The following is an 18,922-nucleotide window of genomic DNA, read 5'->3' as shown; positions in this document are numbered from 1 at the left end:
AATTTTATCAATTTAACATTTAAATTAATTAAATTGCACCATAGATAAATCCCACTTGGACAAATGTTGGAGATTGTTAGTTCTTGCTTTGATGTCAATTTCTTCTCCACGAGCTCATATTTTGATTTTCGAAAATGCATTGTTGTTTTCAGTTTTCCAAAAATGTGCAAGAACGACAGTAATGTTTGCCCCAAAATTGTTCCCTGCATTGGTTTTTTCAATTTATTTATTTTTCCTACTAATTTATTGAATATTTTTTGTACGATCCTTTTTCAAGTTTCAGGCCCCCAGGGACTCGGGGAACCGGATCACCTCACCAGGCTTTAGCCTCAGGTACTCGGTTCGAGTTTCTTAGCATCTGTTTAGTTATCCTTGATTGTCATGGAAACTAGGATATTGACTATCTTTTGCAGTTTTGTCTATAGGACCAACAAGTGTAGTATTTTAAAACTAATTTTGTAAACGGGTCATTGAAATTTGCATTCATCTATGCTGCTTTTGGTTTCTTTTTTCAGGACAAATTTAAATTGAAAAAACTTTAACTGGTGTTCGCAATCATCAAATGACTGTCACATAATTGAAGCATAAGACTTATCCCATTCTTAATTACAACTTACAAATTACTTACCATTGTTACAGAAAATTACCATTGTTACAGGAAACGTTGATCGAGCTATTACTGCAATCAAGGAAATGGCGACTACAGTGAATAGACAAACTATTCCTTGTTGCGAGAAGAGCGCCCCTTTCTTTGGCCTCCAAGAATACGAGAAATTTGCAAACCTCGGCTGAATGCTTGGTTGAACAGCATACGGGTCTGAAATTCTGATACAAAAGGAAACCAAGCCAGGAAGGCAACAGGAGTGAACAAAAGCAAACCCATGACAATCTCATAACCACGAGCTAGAGTTTTTACTGATTCCCAAAACCCAGCTCTGCGTACTAGAGGCTTTAATGCTTGGGCAATCTGCAGAATAAAATGAAAACAATAAAAAGGAAAACCACAGCCAAACACGAGCAAGTTGAGGGAAAAAAAAGTAATGCACTTGTACAATAAATCTAACTTTAATAATTTATACTATACTAACATTGATTGCATACAAGCGCTTCGCTAATTTGATGTGCACAATTTCATCCTCTACATTTTTCTAAGTTTATTTCATAGAAGTTAATGAGCTCAATCTCTCTCTGGCTCATATTCAGACATCATTTCATAGATGAGGATATAGCATACACTCCAAGTTAGTAAATTATTTAGTACGGAGAAAAAACAAGGACAGAACATTCACCTGTAGCATTCCCCAACCAGTTGGCATGAAGGCAAGAATGCAAACAACAATGTCCTTCACTGTCATATGAGGAAGGGCAATCAGGGTGACTAGAATCGAGACAAAAGTTAAGAATATCAATCCCTTGATCAGCCGGAAGACAAGTTGAAAATTTGCACTGAATTTCTGCCTCCCAACAGACACCGTCTGATACAATATGGAAAAATGAAAATCAGAAAGAAAGCAAAAATTTGCTAGATAATAAGAAAGAAATGTTGTATGTATTGTAGACTATATAGCACCGACACCGACACATGACACGACACTGTACAACACTTTGACACATTAATTTTAAAAAAATCTGAATTTCAACACGTTGAGATACATTTTAATATTAAATAATATTTTTAATTTACATAATGTATATTATATTTAATATTCAATAATTTAAAAAAAATAAAACTGATGATACCCATCAATTTAACCAAAAAATATTCATATATTAATACAAAGATAATAGTGAGCTAGCCCCAGTGACAAGGTCATGTTCATAAAGAAAATGAGGCAAACCATAAAATAGAGCTTGAGGCCTAATTGAAAAGGGGCGAGGCCCAATTCAATGAGCCCAAGAACACGTATTTCAAAGTTGTGGGTTGCTTCTGCTCAAGCTCCAATCTCTCACAGTTGAGCCATGGAGATTGCAACCGCAACTTCTAGCTTCACACACAACAAACCAATGTTGGCGTTGTCGTCTTCATCTCAAATCACAAGCCCTATCTGAGCCATGGACTCTTACTCCGTGTCTATTAGGAAATCTCTCTCCATCGACTTCGTCGTTACTTTCGTAGTTATCAGCAACGCCTCCTCCCCATTCTGCTCGAGCTCTAGTATCTCACAGTTGAGCCATGGAGAGGTTGCAACTGCAGCTTCTAGCTTCGCACTCAATAAACCAAAGCTGGCGTTGCCGTCTCCATCTCGAATCACAAGCCCTATCCGAGCCATGAACTCTTCCTCCCCCTCTATCAGGAAATCTCTCTCCACCGACTTCCTCGCTCCTTTCGCAGTTATCAGCTGCGCCTCCTCCCCATTCTCTAGCCACAAGCTCCGACCTTTGTGTCTCAATCCAGCCTCGTTTCGTTGTTCCAAAGGCAAAAGAGGTGTAGTTACTATGTTACTCTTTTCCACCTTTTTTCAAAGGAGTTTCACATTTCCACCTTTTTTCACTTTCACGTTCATTTTCATGTGTCGGACACGGTCAAATTCACGTGTTGGATTGGTCAACGTGTCAGGATTGTTGATCATGTGTCGGACACCATGTCAGAGTGTGTCGTGTACATCGACACTTCAAGTTTTTTGAAGTGTCCATGCAACATAGATTGTAGGACTCTAACACTGTCTATATAGACAAGACAGCGAACAAACCTATTGCTTCATTGCTAAGTTATACGAGATACCCTACCACACTGTCCACCAATGAGCAAAGGCTATAGTAAAATGTATACAACGTTTATATTAAGAAATCATACATTACATGAATTTTTTTAACATGTCTTGTAAGATACATAGCAGCTTGTTACTAACCTTGTCAGAGTGTGTCGTGTACATCGACACTTCAAGTTTTTTGAAGTGTCCATGCAACATAGATTGTAGGATTCTAACACTGTCTATATAGACAAGACAGCGAACAAACCTATTGCTTCATTGCTAAGTTATACGAGATACCCTACCACACTGTCCACCAATGAGCAAAGGCTATAGTAAAATGTATACAACGTTTATATTAAGAAATCATACATTACACGAAATTTTTTAACATGTCTTGTAAGATACATAGCAGCTTGTTACTAACCTTCATCACAAATAAAATTAGAAAGATCACCAACCATGATATGCCATAGACCTGTAGCCAAGAAAAGGATATCCATTCAATATGCCAAATTATGAAATAATTCGAAAAAGGGAACAACACGAGTTAAAAACTTACCAAAAAACTTTTTGTTTTCTTCGTAAAACTCATGTGATAAACAAGACCATACTGATAGATAAAAAAGCGTAAAGATAACAATATCTCGGCTATGATTCCGCGTATTCCTGAATATTGGAGATGCTCTTGTTCCTCCTCCCACCAGGATTCCCAACTTTTTTCAGGTGTTACACCTATTCCTCCTTGGATGCTAATCCATTTATTCCAATCAGTCCAATCATCAACAATCTTTTGCCACTCAAACCCAGAAGGATTAAACAAGAAGGGAGCATAAAGCCAGGTGCCCACCATAAACCACATCGATATGGTAATCAAAAGATATGCAACACCACTTCTATACGTATCACCAAAAATTTGGTATACGATAAGCAAAATCATGAGCTCAATACCCTTGACAAAATGGCTACGGGAGTAAAGTCTATAGTTGTTAGCAAATTTAGCATGGAAAACCACAAACCCTCTACCGGTAGGTCTATATTTTGCACCCCCATGAAGCAATGTCCTTCCATAATAGTGAGTCTTTGTCCCAAGCGAAAATGTGAAGAAAACAGGAGCTAGCTGCAACTGCATCAATATGAACTCACTAAGTGCAGTTCGGAAACCCCTTTCCAAGCCAATTTCCATCAACATGGGCAAGGCCATCAAAAACCCAATTTGAACAAAGGACTGAGAAGCAAGAGCCACTTGAAGAGGCTTATTGTCACGAATGGCTTTTTGTGTACTTAAACCTTCTTCAAGGCCGCTAAGAACAAGATAAAGGCGACCATAGAGGAACACATATACAGTGAGAACAGTTATCTGCTCAAAGTTTAAAGAGTAAAAAAAGATCAGAAGTTAGTGAAATAAGAACTAAGTAGGAGTTAACTTTGGTGGTAACTTACAAGAGTACTGAAGTAAAATCCAATTGTGGTGAAATAACATGACAACATCCTAAAGAAGTCAAAACGGTGCCCAAGTCGATATACATCTCGACTCAGTGTTTGCTCTCCGTTGCCATTAGCTATCTTCGCTTCAAACATGGAAATCTGGTTGAGACCCACATCTCTCCCCTTCCCAACTTGTATGTACTCATGATGAGTAACATTTCCTTCCCGGAGTGTAGAGTTGAACCCTGCAAATAACACAGTAAAATTCAAATGGAGATTGTACCTAAAAAGAAAAGGAAAGAATCAAGCATAAAGCAAAGAAAGAGGAGAAATGGGCATCACTTTACCAGCAAAAATATCTTCACTCAAATTGATAACCTTTGAGGCTTTGCTAACACCCCCTCTTGTGAGGTGAAAAAGCCTATCAAAGACATCAGGATGGCCATAGTGGAACCGAACCCTAAATAACCATATAAAATGAAAATGGATTACACATTTCCATAAAAAATATGAGTACCCTAATGGAAAAAAGAAGTTTAATGAAGGCTGAGAAATGGAGATCTAAAAATATAATGTAACAAAATAACTGCACCAATTTTCCTGACATTTATATGCCTATTTTGTTATCGAAGACTACTTAAAGGCATTGATCAGTTAGTACTTGGTCTGTTTTTATTCTATGTACACGGATTGTCACTTTGTCTGTGAATAGCTTGAGCAGGAACTTATTGCATAAAATGTACTCGGATTGGAGAACAGCAAGCAGACCTCTTCTCAAAAGCTTTTCGACATAACAATAGTTTATATTCGAAAGAAGCTAGCAATGGTTAACATTTGAGCTACCACGGGTGAAGATTACATTGGATGATCTTACAATAAAATATGAAACTCCTATGAAATTGCTTTGTGACAACAAATCTTCCATTAGCATTGCTCATAACCCAGTTCAACATAATAGAACAAAACACATTGAATTTCATAGAGGAGAAACTCAACTATGGCCCAATCACGGTTCAGGGGTGCAACTAGCAGATGTGTTAAGTAAAGGACTTCCTGTGGAGAGGTTCCAAGATCTTACCAACAAGTCGGGAATGATAAATATCTATTCACTAACTTAAGAGAGTGTTGTAAAAGTCTCACATCTTTACTATTCCTTACCGCATAATATTCATTGTATATGATTGTAACTTTTGTAAATATTCAGTTTATATAGATTAAACATTGTTTTAGCAAGTAATTATTTAGTTAGGTCTATATAATAGATTGAGCCCATGTACAGAACTATTCAGAAAAAATAATATTTAGTTATTGGTCCAGCTCAATCCACTGCCCATTAAGGATCCCATAGTATTCTGCAATAGAAATGGTTCCAGTTTGGTAGAAAAATTTCTGGTTTTCAATTCATAACAAGTGGCTATATCTTGTAGGGTTCGATGAAGTCCAAAAACATAAGAGTTTTTGAGCGCAATGAAGGAACAACTAGGAAGTCAAAAATCGACTTCAAACGTGGCTGCTACAATGCAAGGCGGACCAAGGTTTATTTTGTAGAAGCGAGCTCTCCTAGATTAGGAGCTAGATACCAACTTGAATGTCGAAATAAGAAAATACTGAATATTTTTTTTAATAATATTATATGAGTTTTGATCTATTATTTTAATATCCCATGAAAATAATAGTAATTTATAATACAATAAAATAATAATAAATATAAATTATAAATTAGTAGTAATAATTATATATATATACAGAAAAATATTTACGCAGTTAATGCAGATAAATTATCTGCATTTACTTCTAAAACGACATCGTTATGGGATTGAAATATTAAAAAATTATAATTATAAAAACTATAATAACCCTGAAAAAAATTAAAATTACAAAAACACTATGATTTCCACCCCAAAACGATATCATATTGGGCTTACTACAGATAACTTATCTGCAATAACTGCAGAAAAAGCGAACCCATATATATATATATATATTATTAGGCCTGATGATAAATTGTGATTATTTGAATTATTAATTGATTGGTATCATTTGATTGGGAATATGATTGGATTACGATGACTCTAACAAACTTAATTTGATTAGATATGATGAATTAGTCATGAGTCAACCTTGAGTCAGTAAATGAGTCAGAGATATTCTGAGCCATAATAAAACTAACAAGAAAAGGAAAATAATCGTAGGAAAGAAAAGGAAATAATTATACGAGACCCCTGAGCCCAAAACTTCAACTATAAATAGAGGCCTAGCCTAACCAAACCAAATCACTTCCAATCTTCAGCATTTCTCCTCTTCTCTTTTTCTCTTTTGCTCCTCTTTCTTCTTTCAAATTTATTTTTACTTTTATTTTATTATTATTATTTTTCTTCGGCTACCAACCGGGCTTCTCTTCCCAAATCGCTTTTCAATCTAGAAATTATCCAAAAACACGGACACCAGATAACCCTAATCCCTAGGTGTTCTTAGGTTAGTTTGGTATTATAGGTAACTTTTAAATTTAAATTATTACATGTAATAATTAGAATTTTTTTGGAAAACTTTATTATTTTAGAAATTATGATTATGTGCGATATATGATATGAAAATTGATTTATGTCCAATATATGGATCTTATTAAATAAATTTGAAAATTATGATTATGATATGAATACTGATTATGTATATGGATCTTATTGAATAATTCTAGAAATTATGATACTTTGGGAAGAGCAGTGAGAAGTGAGAATAACATCTCATACTTTTCAAACTAGGCTTAAGATTTATAAATGTACGAGATATATAGTGTATGAGATATATAGATTCTGAATTAACATTTTAATTTTAAATGTTTACGTCGAATATATTTTGAAATAAGATTATGCTTTAGTCAGCCTTGCACTTGTCCCTGTTACAGGTGCGACGGTAACATTTTCCCAAATTGAATTTTAATTTAGCTTCCGCAATATTTATGTAATATGAATAAATAATTAAATGTTATTTTTGACAATTTCTCTATTATAGGAATATTTTGTTATTGTTAAAATTGTTAGAAATTTTGGGTGTTACAATTATATAAACCTAATTAAATAATTGCTTACCCAAAATAATAACTAATATATAGAAACAAAATATTTACAATAAATATAATGATATACTGTGAATATTTCACCAAAAAAAAATAGTAAAAGATGTGGAAGTTTTACAACAACATCTATGGTCCAACTTGAGAGGAGGGTTAAAGAGTAGTATTTTATCTGTATTAGGTTGCTCAAGCTTCTAGATGTTGTCCAACGAGGATGATCAAGGCATTTATTCGGTGGTCACCACTCACCACCCATGTCACTAGACTCAAATCCACTAGTACTGGCCACGTGATTTTTTTTTTTTCTGTCCCGTGCATAGACCATAATTTCCCTACTCATCTTTTTAAGTCATAGACCTCTTTGTAACAAGAAAAACAAAAAAGAAAGAAGCACAAGAAAGAGAACTTACTTGAGTGGATTAGCCAACAATCTCTGACCAATTGTCACAAAACTGGTCTCCTGATTTGACATGAACCATGCAAGAGAAGAAACACTGAAATCTCAGAGCAAAACAATAGTCAGGGACACATAAATTATGAAATTTTAGTTACAAAAGAAAAAAAATTAATCAGCACAAAATATAGATAAATATAAGAAAAAAAATGCTTTTACCTTCCAGTAAATATATGCTCCCTAAGTCCAAGAATGCTTGGGAACCTCACCCCATCATGCTTCTTAAGAAATTCTTGCAACAAATTTCTCATTTTTAAAGCTTCTTCCATGTAGTTGTCCTATTAAAAAGACAACTTAATCACATGGAATGATATCGGACCTAACAACTTTAATCTCTTGTCATACAAGTATCATACCTGGTTCATATCTATTGTTTGCAAGCCTTCTCCTCGAGTGAAAATGATGGCATGATTCTGATTTTCCGGTTTACCCTCACCCAAAATAGCTGGTCCAGGAAGCTTTATTTTATATATGACCTGATTAAGACAATCAAATGGAGAGTATGAACCAAGACATGATTGATGAACGAAATATTATGGAGTGGAAAAGAATGTTGGCTTATGCAACAATTCAAGGCCTGAATAGTTGGCTTATGGAAATAATATTAACTATTTACTTCCTAGCTTGAAATTACAAAATGGGAAACCATTATTTCTTTATAAAAGTTAGATTACATATTATTACGCTTATAAGTTATATTGTTATACAATCACAGGATAATTATAAATGTTCACAATAATAATTAAACATAAAAATAGAATATTCATATACGAATGTAAACTAAAATGAGTGGCTAGGATGTTAGCTTGTCAAAAGCTGAACCCAACATTACAATTAGACCGACATTGGGCACTGTTAAAGCCTGATAAAAACGAGTGTTTGATAGAAACCGTGTGTCTAGACGCTTGATCTGTTATCAATCAATAAAGTATCAAGGAGTTAACTAAAAACCGTCAACTACGAATCTACAATAATTCATATACTTTGCTAACAAAAACAAACTTATTCCACCAGAATTATTATTTTCAATTAAATTGAAAATTTTAGTTAAAACGAAAGTTAGGATAAATTTTTTAAATCAAGAAATATTTAAAACATAAATAATTCGAATTCAAACACAATCTTTTGCAATCCCTGAAATTTCAAAAAAGTCACATTTATTATCAATAATCACAATATGATTATTGATTTTTCTTTTTCTTTCCGTATTCCGAAAAAGGACTGCCCCCAAGGGGATGGAATTTTCTTGCACAATCAGGGAAAAAAATGAAACGTCAAATTGTCATATTATTAATAATAAATGTGAATTTTTAATTTTCTCAGGGATTTCAAAAAATTGCATCCAAATGAGAATTATTTATTTTGTTTTAAATATTACTTGACTTTATGAATATATATGCCAGTTTTCAATTTAATCCAAAATAATAATGTAAATTTGATCAATTTATCAAATAATTTGTTTACATGTGAGCATTTTTTTCAGCAAACTAGGAAAGAAATAAAATAATAATGAAGTTCTCATTATTGACAATCAATTTACATTTTTGAAATTGCAGTGATTTCAAAAAATCATCAAACAAGAATTATTTATGTTCTTAATTATTGACTCAATAAATTTCATGTCAATTTAGTTAATTTATCAAAATAATTATTTGCATGAGTTTTCTTTTCTCGTCAAATTAGGAAAGAAAAATAAATCAATCGTAAAATTGTCATTAATACTAGTAATTATTAGAATATAGGAGGAACGGTGTTATGCTACGTGGCAAAACAACCCTGCTCGTGGGATCAATGGGATTGAAAAAATGTAGTATTTAGGGAAATAATTCCCATCTCGTGGCATATTGGTAAAAAATTATGAAAAAAAAGTGGCATATTGGCAGTTCTGCCCAAATTGAGGAGTGTGAAGTTACGAAGTCAAGTTTGTTTTGGTTATTTTGCATGTGGGTGCTTCTTCAAGGGATTTGCTATTTTCTCATATGCAAAGAGTTTGGCAGCCTTGCTGCATTTTTAGTTTTTTGGTTCTATGTTGCAGATAAACTTTGCTGTTTTAGAGTGGAGGATTTTATATCCTCCTATGGTTGTATTTTCCCTCCTTTATCTGCAATAGAAACCTCTTTTTCTATCAAAAACAAATTACTAGTAGCAAAAAGGATGGAAGAATTATTTACAGCCTTTATTTATCAAAATCCACATACCTGGTCCAAATATTGCACAGGCTCTGTCTCTGAAGGACTAGTGGATTTTGGCATAGCCTTCACCAAGCAAGAGTAATAAACCTTGTTGATTTTTTTTGGTCTCTCTTTGCTAGGTTCCTCAACCTCATCAATATAGGCAACTCGAAGTGAAGGATATCTGCCAAATAAAAACATATGAACCATTTAATAGGTACACCAAACATCAAGCCAGTACTGTTAACCTTGGACACTTACCTTGTCATAAGCCTCAATATGTCCTGTGCACGAGCAGCACCAGATCGCTTGTCAATCCCATATTGTTGGCACGATACCACGTATGAGAATTTCATATCAGCTACTGCTTGACATTGTGTCCACAATGTCCTTTCCCCCTTTGAGTTATCATCTGAATTTTCTATTGCTTTATAGCCTTCCATCAAATCTGCCCATTCACAATGTTTCATTCAGGGAAAAAAAAATAAAAAAATTCAAGCAACAAATTTCATTGACTAATAATTTCTCAACTAAATTACAAGCAACTAACAAAAAATCATTTAATCATGAACAGTCACCTTCATCTTTGGCCATATCAAGAAAAGCCTGGAGCTCCAAAGCTTTTCTGTAGTACATCATGCCTCTAACTGCATCAGTATGAATACTTCAATCAATTGCAATGGTAAGCATTAAGCAGTTGACATTCTAGGGTAGTACATAAGTGTAAGGAATTTGCATATAAACTTGTGTTTGTGTGCAAGTGAGAGAGAGAGAAAGAACCAGTTCTGGTCAAAGTTTGGCCTCTGTATGAAGCCCAGCGACGAAGTTCTTCTTCTAACTCATCAGATTCAATACTTTTAAGTTCCTCTTCGCTGGAACAATTCACTCGCTGAAGAAAGTTGTTCCACTCATCTGTGTACCAAAAACCAAAAAATACCAAGAAAATGCATTGATACCCATCCCTTGAACTTTCACAGTTAAGCAACATATGAATTTATGGGTAAGGGTGAACCTGGAAATATCTTTTGCAAGTAGAAGAGAATTGAAACACCATCTTCGTTGGGTGATTCCAACTCAGGCAAGGAAAAGAGAACCTCTTCTGTGTAGTATGGTGTTAAAACCCTGCAAAATCCATAACGCAAAATATTAAAATAAGATCTACGTGCACCTAAACTATAAGGACTTTTTTCTTTTTAGAAGTAGTTCAGTCTCAATTCATATACATACCCATTAAATTTATAATTCCATGGGGTAAAATTTCAAGCTGAAATTCTAAGAAAAAAATTAAGACAACTTTCAACCATAAAAAATTTAATTAGTAGTACAATCTTTGTTTCTTCCTTTGGCCATCTTCCATGAATTTTTTATTCCTAAAAGCACACTATGACAAGCAAACTAAACCATACAATAAAATATGTCTTGGCTTTCACAAAATTAAATATTCCATAAAAAGTTTAACCACTAAAACTTGTCATATAGGTACTTTATAGATTTAAAATCTTTAAATGCTTCACTTACAAATTTATGGCATAAGTATACATAAATGGTGAGAAAACAAACAATATGTTACATAGTTTGAATCTTGGGTCAACAATATTGCATTGAAAGGAATAGATTAACATAATGTAAATTGCATTTTGGAAAGAGAGTTTCTGCTAGCTTTAACTTAACTGCTTCACAACTTCTATCAGAAAAGCATGGAAGAAATAGGGCTAAAAGAAAGCTTACGAGAATGAAAGCATATTGCGAACTTTGGGTGCGGTAGGCATATCCATAAACAGTGAATTTGAGAAAAAAGAAATACGCCTTTTGGCTTCTAAGTTAGATGGTACATCCATGGCAGATTCTTTTGTCGTAAGCAGCAAGTAAAGCCTATTAATCTACAAACATAAAATGGAGGTAAACAGGTCATCAGATATGCACTTCACTATTCAAACTCTGAGCAGAATAATTCAATTAGTAACAAACCTTCTCCGTCCAAGCTTCTGTAACTACTTCAATCGGAAACCTGATAGCCCCTTCAGATGCAAATAACTGGTGTTGTTGCTCAAGGAAAAGCATTCCATCATGTCCTGATCCACCATGGATTGAATCTACCAAGCTATCCAAGCAAAAAGATACAATCATAATCACAGAAAGAAGAAGATGCCCTTTAAAGAAGTAGACATTGGTATCTATGTATCATCACCTGAATATATGATCCTCCATCATTATATCTCTCGTCACCACCTCCAGCATGTCCTGGAATAGAATCACAACTTGGTCCCTGTTTTCATGCTTATTGTCTAACTGCAATAACCAAAGAGCTGGATAAGCTATTGACAAGCTACATATTACAAACTATAATGTACTCAAATTTGAAAGGGTGTTCAAACATTACCAAATATTTGATTAGCTCAACAAATTGCCCATAGAGGCTAGGAAGTGCACTCAGTCTGAATTCTCTTATTAGGTCATTAGCTTCAATATGTTTGTCTACCTCAGAAAAAATGTATTCAATAACCCTGAAATAAAAGGTACCAACAAATTCATATAAACAAAGAACCATTCAGAAATCAGAAGTTGTAATGATAAAGCATCCAAATTGAGGAAGCTAGTCGCTTCAAAAAGTTTTACTACCAAAGAAAATCATTCAGAAAGTATTGTTACACACAAACCACCACATTATACTGCATTGATAGACTTACTGTTTCTCACGGTCACCTTGAACCAAGTACTTAACAATGCTCTTAAATGAAGCATAGCACTCCCGAACAGCACAGGACATATAGTTGTCAAGATCAATTCTTTTTCTCAGCTCTCGGTCCTTTCCATTGCTGTCCTTAGCCATATCCAATGCGATTGGAATCTATGGAGCACATACAGAATTGCTTAATGGACATGAACGTAGGAAAGTTTCAAAAATAAATCAAAATAAATAACCTTGCTGGCAAGTAGAAATGGAGGCCATTGGATAAGGTCCAACTCACGATCAGCCCAATAGGGTACAAGCAAAAGGTCCATTTCCCTGAATAGTATAACCACCTCAGCACATTATTGTCAAAAAATACGGTACTCTATCTAGGGAGAGAAGATCATAAACCAGAAACATAAATGTATCCCGCAGATCACCTATTACTGATAAGATCTTCCTCTCTAAAACTAGTGATTATTTGGTTCCACAGTTGTGCAAATCTTGCAGCTTCTTTATCTTTGTTAGATGGGATCTGCATCAATAAGCCAAGGTAATGTAATTTGAAGTAAAGATGCTCTAATTTTCAACCACAAGCTTACGAAAGTGATGATAAAATGATTAACCTGATCAAATCTGCTAGATAAAATGGCTTTCAATCCCTTTTTCCTTGGCTCACTATTTTCCTCTGGGATCAAACAGTCATTGAAGGCACCGGGCAATGATTCAAAACGAGATCTAAGCATTCCCAGTGTCCTTATCTGAAATCAGTAAACAATGAAATGATTGCCAATGTTTGAAAAAAGAAAAACTGATATATGTTCAGCATGGAATGATGTAAAAAATCTCAGGAACACACAACTTCTTTGATAAACAATTCATTCTTAAAGCTGGAATCCCTAAAACACAACAACCCTGATGCACCCTTATCTATTATAGTACTTTTACTTGAAAGTTGGTTAGTTTCTTATTGGACTCTTCAAATAATGATATGTTCTTTTCTTAACTTCTCTTCTTTAAAATTTCAAATTCTCATTCAATCTAATCATGCATATCCTCATTTCAATGTCAAACACCTCTCTTTTACTCTATGTTTTCCTAAATTTTAGCTGAAATTAAAAAACCATGCAGTGCAAGAGATACTCACCAGTTCTACCAGTGCAGGAAAACCAGAGACTAAACCAAACAAAAACTAGAATATTCAACATGGAAAAAGATATCCCAAGACCCAAACAACTAAGTTCCAAAATCCCAAAATACGAATAAATAAACCATAAATCCCAAATAACAAAGTCTAACTATCCATAATATAATAATCAGAAGTATCATCTCATTGTACGTGTTAAAACCAAAAGAGCAAAGAAAACAAACAACACACAACCCCTATAGATGATGGTGCAGCATAAATGAAACTGGCCACAAGAAAATTTTAGTAGAAATAAAAGCAAATAATAACAATAAAGCACTATCATTTTGTAACAAACGAATGTGATACCCAAAGAATATGAGAACTATTGAAATATGAAAAAAATGGTTTTTTCTGAATTGTTACACACTTATAGGGTATATATACAAGAGTGTTAGAGATATATAAAACCATTAATATAGCCTAACACACAAGTTCAAGCTTTTGGGTTAAATTGGTTCTTTACATGGTATCAGAGCCTCGGTCTCACGGGTTCGATCCTCATCGCTCCCCACTTTCTCTTGTGAAATTTTCTTAATACAGGTAAACTGCGCCTGATGCATCATCCACCTTTCAAGCCCAATGAGCTCTCTTGTGAGGGGGGCGTGTTAGAGATATATAAAACCATTAATATAGTCTCACCCACAAGTTTAAGCTTTTGGGTTGAATTGGTTCTTTACAAAGAGTAAACGAGAAAAAATGGATAAGAATGACTCAGCAATGAGTCATCAGCCCTATCCTATCTAATCACTAATTAATAGGAAATAAAAGCGAAAAGATTTTAATCCTAATTTCCTCCACTCAAGTTGGGAGGTATATTTGATCATTCTCAACTTGCCAATTAGGTCTTCAAAGGCTGGCCGGTGTAGGCACTTAGTCAGGATATCTGCAGTCTGCTCTTTGGTAGGAATATACACCATACACACATTTCCATCATCTAATTTTTCTTTGATAGTGGCGATCAACCTCCACATGTTTTGTTATGGTGAACTAGATTTTGAGCAATACTGAGAGCAGCCTTATTATCACAATACACTCTGACAAGTAGAGAAAAAGATATCTCCAATTCGTGAAAGAGTCTTAACCAAATTCCTTCACAAATACCATGGGCTAAAGCCCAAAATTCTACTTCTGCACTACTCCGGGAAACAACTATTTCTTTCTTACTTCTCCAGGTCACAAGATTTCCCCAGAGATAGAGATATATAAAACCATTAATATAGCTTCACCCACTAGCTAAAGCTTTTGGGTTGAATTGTTTCTTTACATGGTATCAGAGCCTCGATGTCCCGGGTTCGATCCTCGCCACCCCATATTTTTCTTTGTGGAATTTCTTAGCACAGGTAGGTTGTGCCTGATGCATCATTCACCTTTCAAGCCCAATGGGCTCTCTTGTGAGGGGGCGTGTTAAAGATATATAAAACCATTAATGTAGCCTCACCCAACAGCTTAAGCATTTGGGTGAGGGCTTTTTAATGGTTTATACTATTCTATAACACACCTCCTCACACAAGAGCTTATTGGGCTTGAAAGGTAGATGATGCATCAGGTCCAGCCTATCTATGCTAATAAATTCCACAATAGAAAGTGAGGAGCGGTGAGGATCGAACCCGTGACACAGAGGTTCTGATACCATGTAAAGAACCAATTCAACCCAAAAGCTTAAGTTTGTGAGGGAGGCTCATTAATGATTTATATATCTCTAACAGCCACCTCACATGAGAGCCCACTAGGCTTGAAGGGTGGACAATGCACAGGCCCACCTACCTGTGCTCAGAAATTTCACAATAGAAAGTGGGGGGCGGTGAGGATCAAGCCCGAGAAATAGAAGCTCTGATACCATGTAAAGAACTAAATCAACCCAAAAGATTAAGCTATTGGGTGAGGCCACATTAATAGTTTTATATATCTCTAACAAGCTTTAACAATGGCCGGACTTTGAGTTTTCCGGCGATGTGCCGCCAGTTTATGATCGCAACAAAAGATGCTAGGAGAAGATCTATCTAAATCATAACTATGGAGCAAAATGAACTCCAATTCTACCATGTTCGGAACAAATTTGAAATATATATACATACATACAAGTCACTCCACAAACATCTTAAGTGCACAGCATATTAGTATAAAAATTCATAAACCAAAGGAAAATCTTTAAAACCATAGGATAGAAACATTATCGCTTTTACAGCTTTTTAATACGACGACAGATGTAACTTGAAAAGAAAATAATGAGGTAAACATATGGTATACCCTCATAAGGAGAATCAAGGAATGTTCAATGATTATATCCAACCAAACAGAAATGACTGCCTCTATGGATAGAAAATTATTGCATGAAGAACTGCCCAGCTATCAGGGTAAAAAGGTCAGCTGAGGAAAGAATTTGCAAATATCATATAGAAAAATGCATTCACACTTTAGATTTCCAACCAAGTCCAAAATATACAAACAATAAAAAAAGCAACAAAAATAAAAGATCCAAAACAAACCACTAAAAAAGAGATCATAGGAGTGGGCAATCTACTAACCTCTCCGAGGCGACGGAATGCCCCATAAATACCACCAAATAAAGTAGAAAATATGGCATACCAAATTTGGGTATCCATGAAGTATACCTGAGAAAAAAAAGGGTAGATCATAATGTAATATACATTAAAAGAGTAACTGAATCAGGTAATCAAAACACATACCAGAATAATTGGAGCCCAGAGTGCAACTACAACACCAAGATTTTTTCGAGCTGCATAGCACAAAACTTATAAATTCATTTGTGCAAAAATGAAATAAAATGAAAAATCCAAGTGTTCGAGCTTATTACCACGGGGAAAGAATTCATGCCACTGGAAAGTCGAGATTTTTACACTCATTATAGATTTTGTAGGTCCCACGAGAGGTTTTATCTATAATAAGAATGAAAGATACAGACCGTTCAAACAAGTAAAACTAATCAATTATTTAAAAGAAACAAGGATTGCTAGTGTGGTCTAGGTTTTGTAGTAAATGATAAAGATAGTTATACAAGCAAAATTAGTTGATTCTTTTAAAGAAACAAAGATAGCTTGTGTGGTATAGCTTTCTAGGTCCCACCAGAGGTTTTATCTTACAGAAATATAAAGAGTACCACAACCACTCTATTAAATCTCGACTAGAAAGGGTAGGGGTGAGGGCAATCCTTATACGCAGTCTTACCCTTTCATATTAGTAAAGAGAGACTGTTTTCCGGATTCGAACCCGTAACCTTTCAGTCATAAAGGAACAATTTTACTAATGCTCTAAACTCGCCCTCTTTAAATAATGCAAAGATACAAACTGTTAAAATATGAAAGATTTTTTTTTTTACATAAACAAGGTTGGCTATAGCAACAGACAGACAGTAGAACAAGTTAAATTAAATGATTACTATAAAAGATATGGTTGAAAGTTCAATCAAATTTACAATGGTGGTTTATCAAAAATACAAGATCCAAGACAGGATGATTAATACCCAAATAAAAAGTTGCACATATTCATTCCCACAATTGTGGGAAACTCTGGAAATGAATACGAAAAAGTAGAGGAGATTACAGACTTATCCAAAAGTCATGAATGAAAAGGAATCACCTCTATATAGTAACTGAACGCTAACTTTGTAATTATAAGGAGAACCCAAAACATCGTGTACCTGAAATTATAATCGATGACACATTAAGATCAGATTCCTGGTAAAGTTACACCATTCACAACAAAGAAACTTTTTAAACTATAGATTCTTACTTGAAAAGGGAAAATATGCTCTCATGCATCCCCCTACCAACATAGAGACGAGGCTGCAGATTATAAAGCATCAAAACCACAAAGTTAGAATCTGTATATCTGAGTTGCAACGGCACTAAACAACTGTTGTTTGGTGAACCAAACTAAAAGATATAGATACAAAACAAAGTTGTCATATCACCTACCTGTGACCACCACATCATTAGCATTACAATCCTATAGTTCGACCTCTCAAGAAAACGACGAATGAGCGGGAACAAAAACAACATGGCAGCTAGCATATTTGGTGACAAGTATATAACAACAGCCATAATAAACAATGAAGGTGAACTTGAATTGCTTCCGAACCAACTTTGGATGGTTTGAGCAAAGCCAGGAGGATTGTCCCAGGCATTAGCATAAGTTACTGATAGAACAATCACCCATGCAGCAGCTGAAACAACTTTTAGAATGTATCTTAACTTAACATGCATTGACATACTTCGTTGTGCTTTCCAACTGAGGATCACATCTAGAATAGCTGTCGACATGAACATAAAAAAGGAATAGATAACCATAAGCATCCTGCACTTTATGAAATGACAAGATTGTTTCAAACAGGAAAAACCTAAAGGTTAAAAGGTTTCAAAAAGAAAGTACGGTACTTTGTGAAATTTTGCTACTTGCACATATTGGCTGCTTTCAGTTATAGTATAATGCTACTCATTGCAACCAGAGATTCTGACTAACAAGATAATCTTATTCAGGCAAGAGTAGAAAAGTCCAACTGCATAATGCATTGGACAAAGAATCCTCCAAAAGCAACAAAACCCAAGACATTAACTACTAACTAAAGTGTATACTTACTCAAAAGAGCCATCATTTTCCCCCAGTAAATCAAAGAAATATCTCTTACGTAACCATTACCATATAATACACTTTGGATAAAAGTACTAGATGAAAGAATTTAGTTTTGACTTCCTAGAGGATATATTATCCAATTTAGCATGACTGTAATACCCCAGGGTAAATAGTAATTTATGATAATAATAAATTAATAATAATATCAATTTATAAATTAGTAGTAATAATAATAATGTAAATTTATATATTTTATATATTTATATATATATATATATATATATATATATAGTATTAGGACTAATGATAAATATATCAATTTATAAATTAGTAGTAATAATAATAATGTAAATTTATATATATTTATATATATATATATATAGTATTAGAACTAATGATAAATTGTGATAATAATTATTTGAATTATTAATTGATTGGTCATATATAGCAATTTATGCATTTAATGATATTATCATTTGATTGGTAGTGTGAATGATTATTTTGGTAATAATTAAGAACATAATAATAGTATTTATCCCTATGCATATCATAACATTAAATGCATTGTATTAGGATGAGTCAGCATACTTCATTTGATGGATGAGAATGAGTCAATCATGAATTAGCATACTTTATTTGATTAGATAAGATGAGTCATC

General features: G+C 34.2%; 1 protein-coding gene across 5 annotated transcripts in view; it reads right to left on the bottom strand.

Annotated features, from left to right (window-relative positions):
• Positions 1 to 546: 546 nt before the first annotated feature.
• The window catches only part of LOC133289161 (callose synthase 3-like), a 29,786-nt gene continuing 11,410 nt past the window's right edge, over positions 547 to 18,922 (bottom strand). For 2 of the 5 annotated variants that reach the window (XM_061487054.1, XM_061487046.1), the window contains exons 15-43: positions 17,772 to 17,943; positions 17,609 to 17,651; positions 17,424 to 17,476; positions 17,271 to 17,331; positions 16,489 to 16,570; positions 16,361 to 16,410; positions 16,199 to 16,285; positions 13,111 to 13,245; positions 12,925 to 13,019; positions 12,736 to 12,820; positions 12,501 to 12,661; positions 12,194 to 12,317; positions 12,002 to 12,102; positions 11,782 to 11,914; positions 11,542 to 11,693; positions 10,826 to 10,935; positions 10,594 to 10,725; positions 10,392 to 10,460; positions 10,075 to 10,261; positions 9,841 to 9,997; positions 7,999 to 8,118; positions 7,802 to 7,920; positions 7,599 to 7,682; positions 4,466 to 4,578; positions 4,134 to 4,363; positions 3,253 to 4,050; positions 3,118 to 3,168; positions 1,290 to 1,475; positions 547 to 967 (exon numbers count right to left, since the gene is read on the bottom strand). In XM_061487054.1, coding sequence (XP_061343038.1) covers positions 719 to 967; positions 1,290 to 1,475; positions 3,118 to 3,168; positions 3,253 to 4,050; positions 4,134 to 4,363; positions 4,466 to 4,578; positions 7,599 to 7,682; positions 7,802 to 7,920; positions 7,999 to 8,118; positions 9,841 to 9,997; positions 10,075 to 10,261; positions 10,392 to 10,460; positions 10,594 to 10,725; positions 10,826 to 10,935; positions 11,542 to 11,693; positions 11,782 to 11,914; positions 12,002 to 12,102; positions 12,194 to 12,317; positions 12,501 to 12,661; positions 12,736 to 12,820; positions 12,925 to 13,019; positions 13,111 to 13,245; positions 16,199 to 16,285; positions 16,361 to 16,410; positions 16,489 to 16,570; positions 17,271 to 17,331; positions 17,424 to 17,476; positions 17,609 to 17,651; positions 17,772 to 17,943 — 4,139 coding nt within the window. In that variant the 3' untranslated portion in view covers positions 547 to 718. Of the gene's footprint in view, positions 968 to 1,289; positions 1,476 to 3,117; positions 3,169 to 3,252; positions 4,051 to 4,133; positions 4,364 to 4,465; positions 4,579 to 7,598; positions 7,683 to 7,801; positions 7,921 to 7,998; positions 8,119 to 9,840; positions 9,998 to 10,074; positions 10,262 to 10,391; positions 10,461 to 10,593; positions 10,726 to 10,825; positions 10,936 to 11,541; positions 11,694 to 11,781; positions 11,915 to 12,001; positions 12,103 to 12,193; positions 12,318 to 12,500; positions 12,662 to 12,735; positions 12,821 to 12,924; positions 13,020 to 13,110; positions 13,246 to 16,198; positions 16,286 to 16,360; positions 16,411 to 16,488; positions 16,571 to 17,270; positions 17,332 to 17,423; positions 17,477 to 17,608; positions 17,944 to 18,922 lie in introns of all 5 variants that reach the window. The other 3 variants (XM_061487043.1, XM_061487036.1, XM_061487061.1) reach the window with 2 other exon arrangements.

This window comes from Gastrolobium bilobum, unplaced genomic scaffold, assembly GCF_033153095.1.
Source record: "Gastrolobium bilobum isolate Gb01-03AN ecotype WA unplaced genomic scaffold, APGP_CSIRO_Gbil_v1 utg22497, whole genome shotgun sequence".
NCBI classification, from domain to species: domain Eukaryota; kingdom Viridiplantae; phylum Streptophyta; class Magnoliopsida; order Fabales; family Fabaceae; genus Gastrolobium; species Gastrolobium bilobum.
This window is presented reverse-complemented; position numbering and strand designations above follow the sequence as displayed.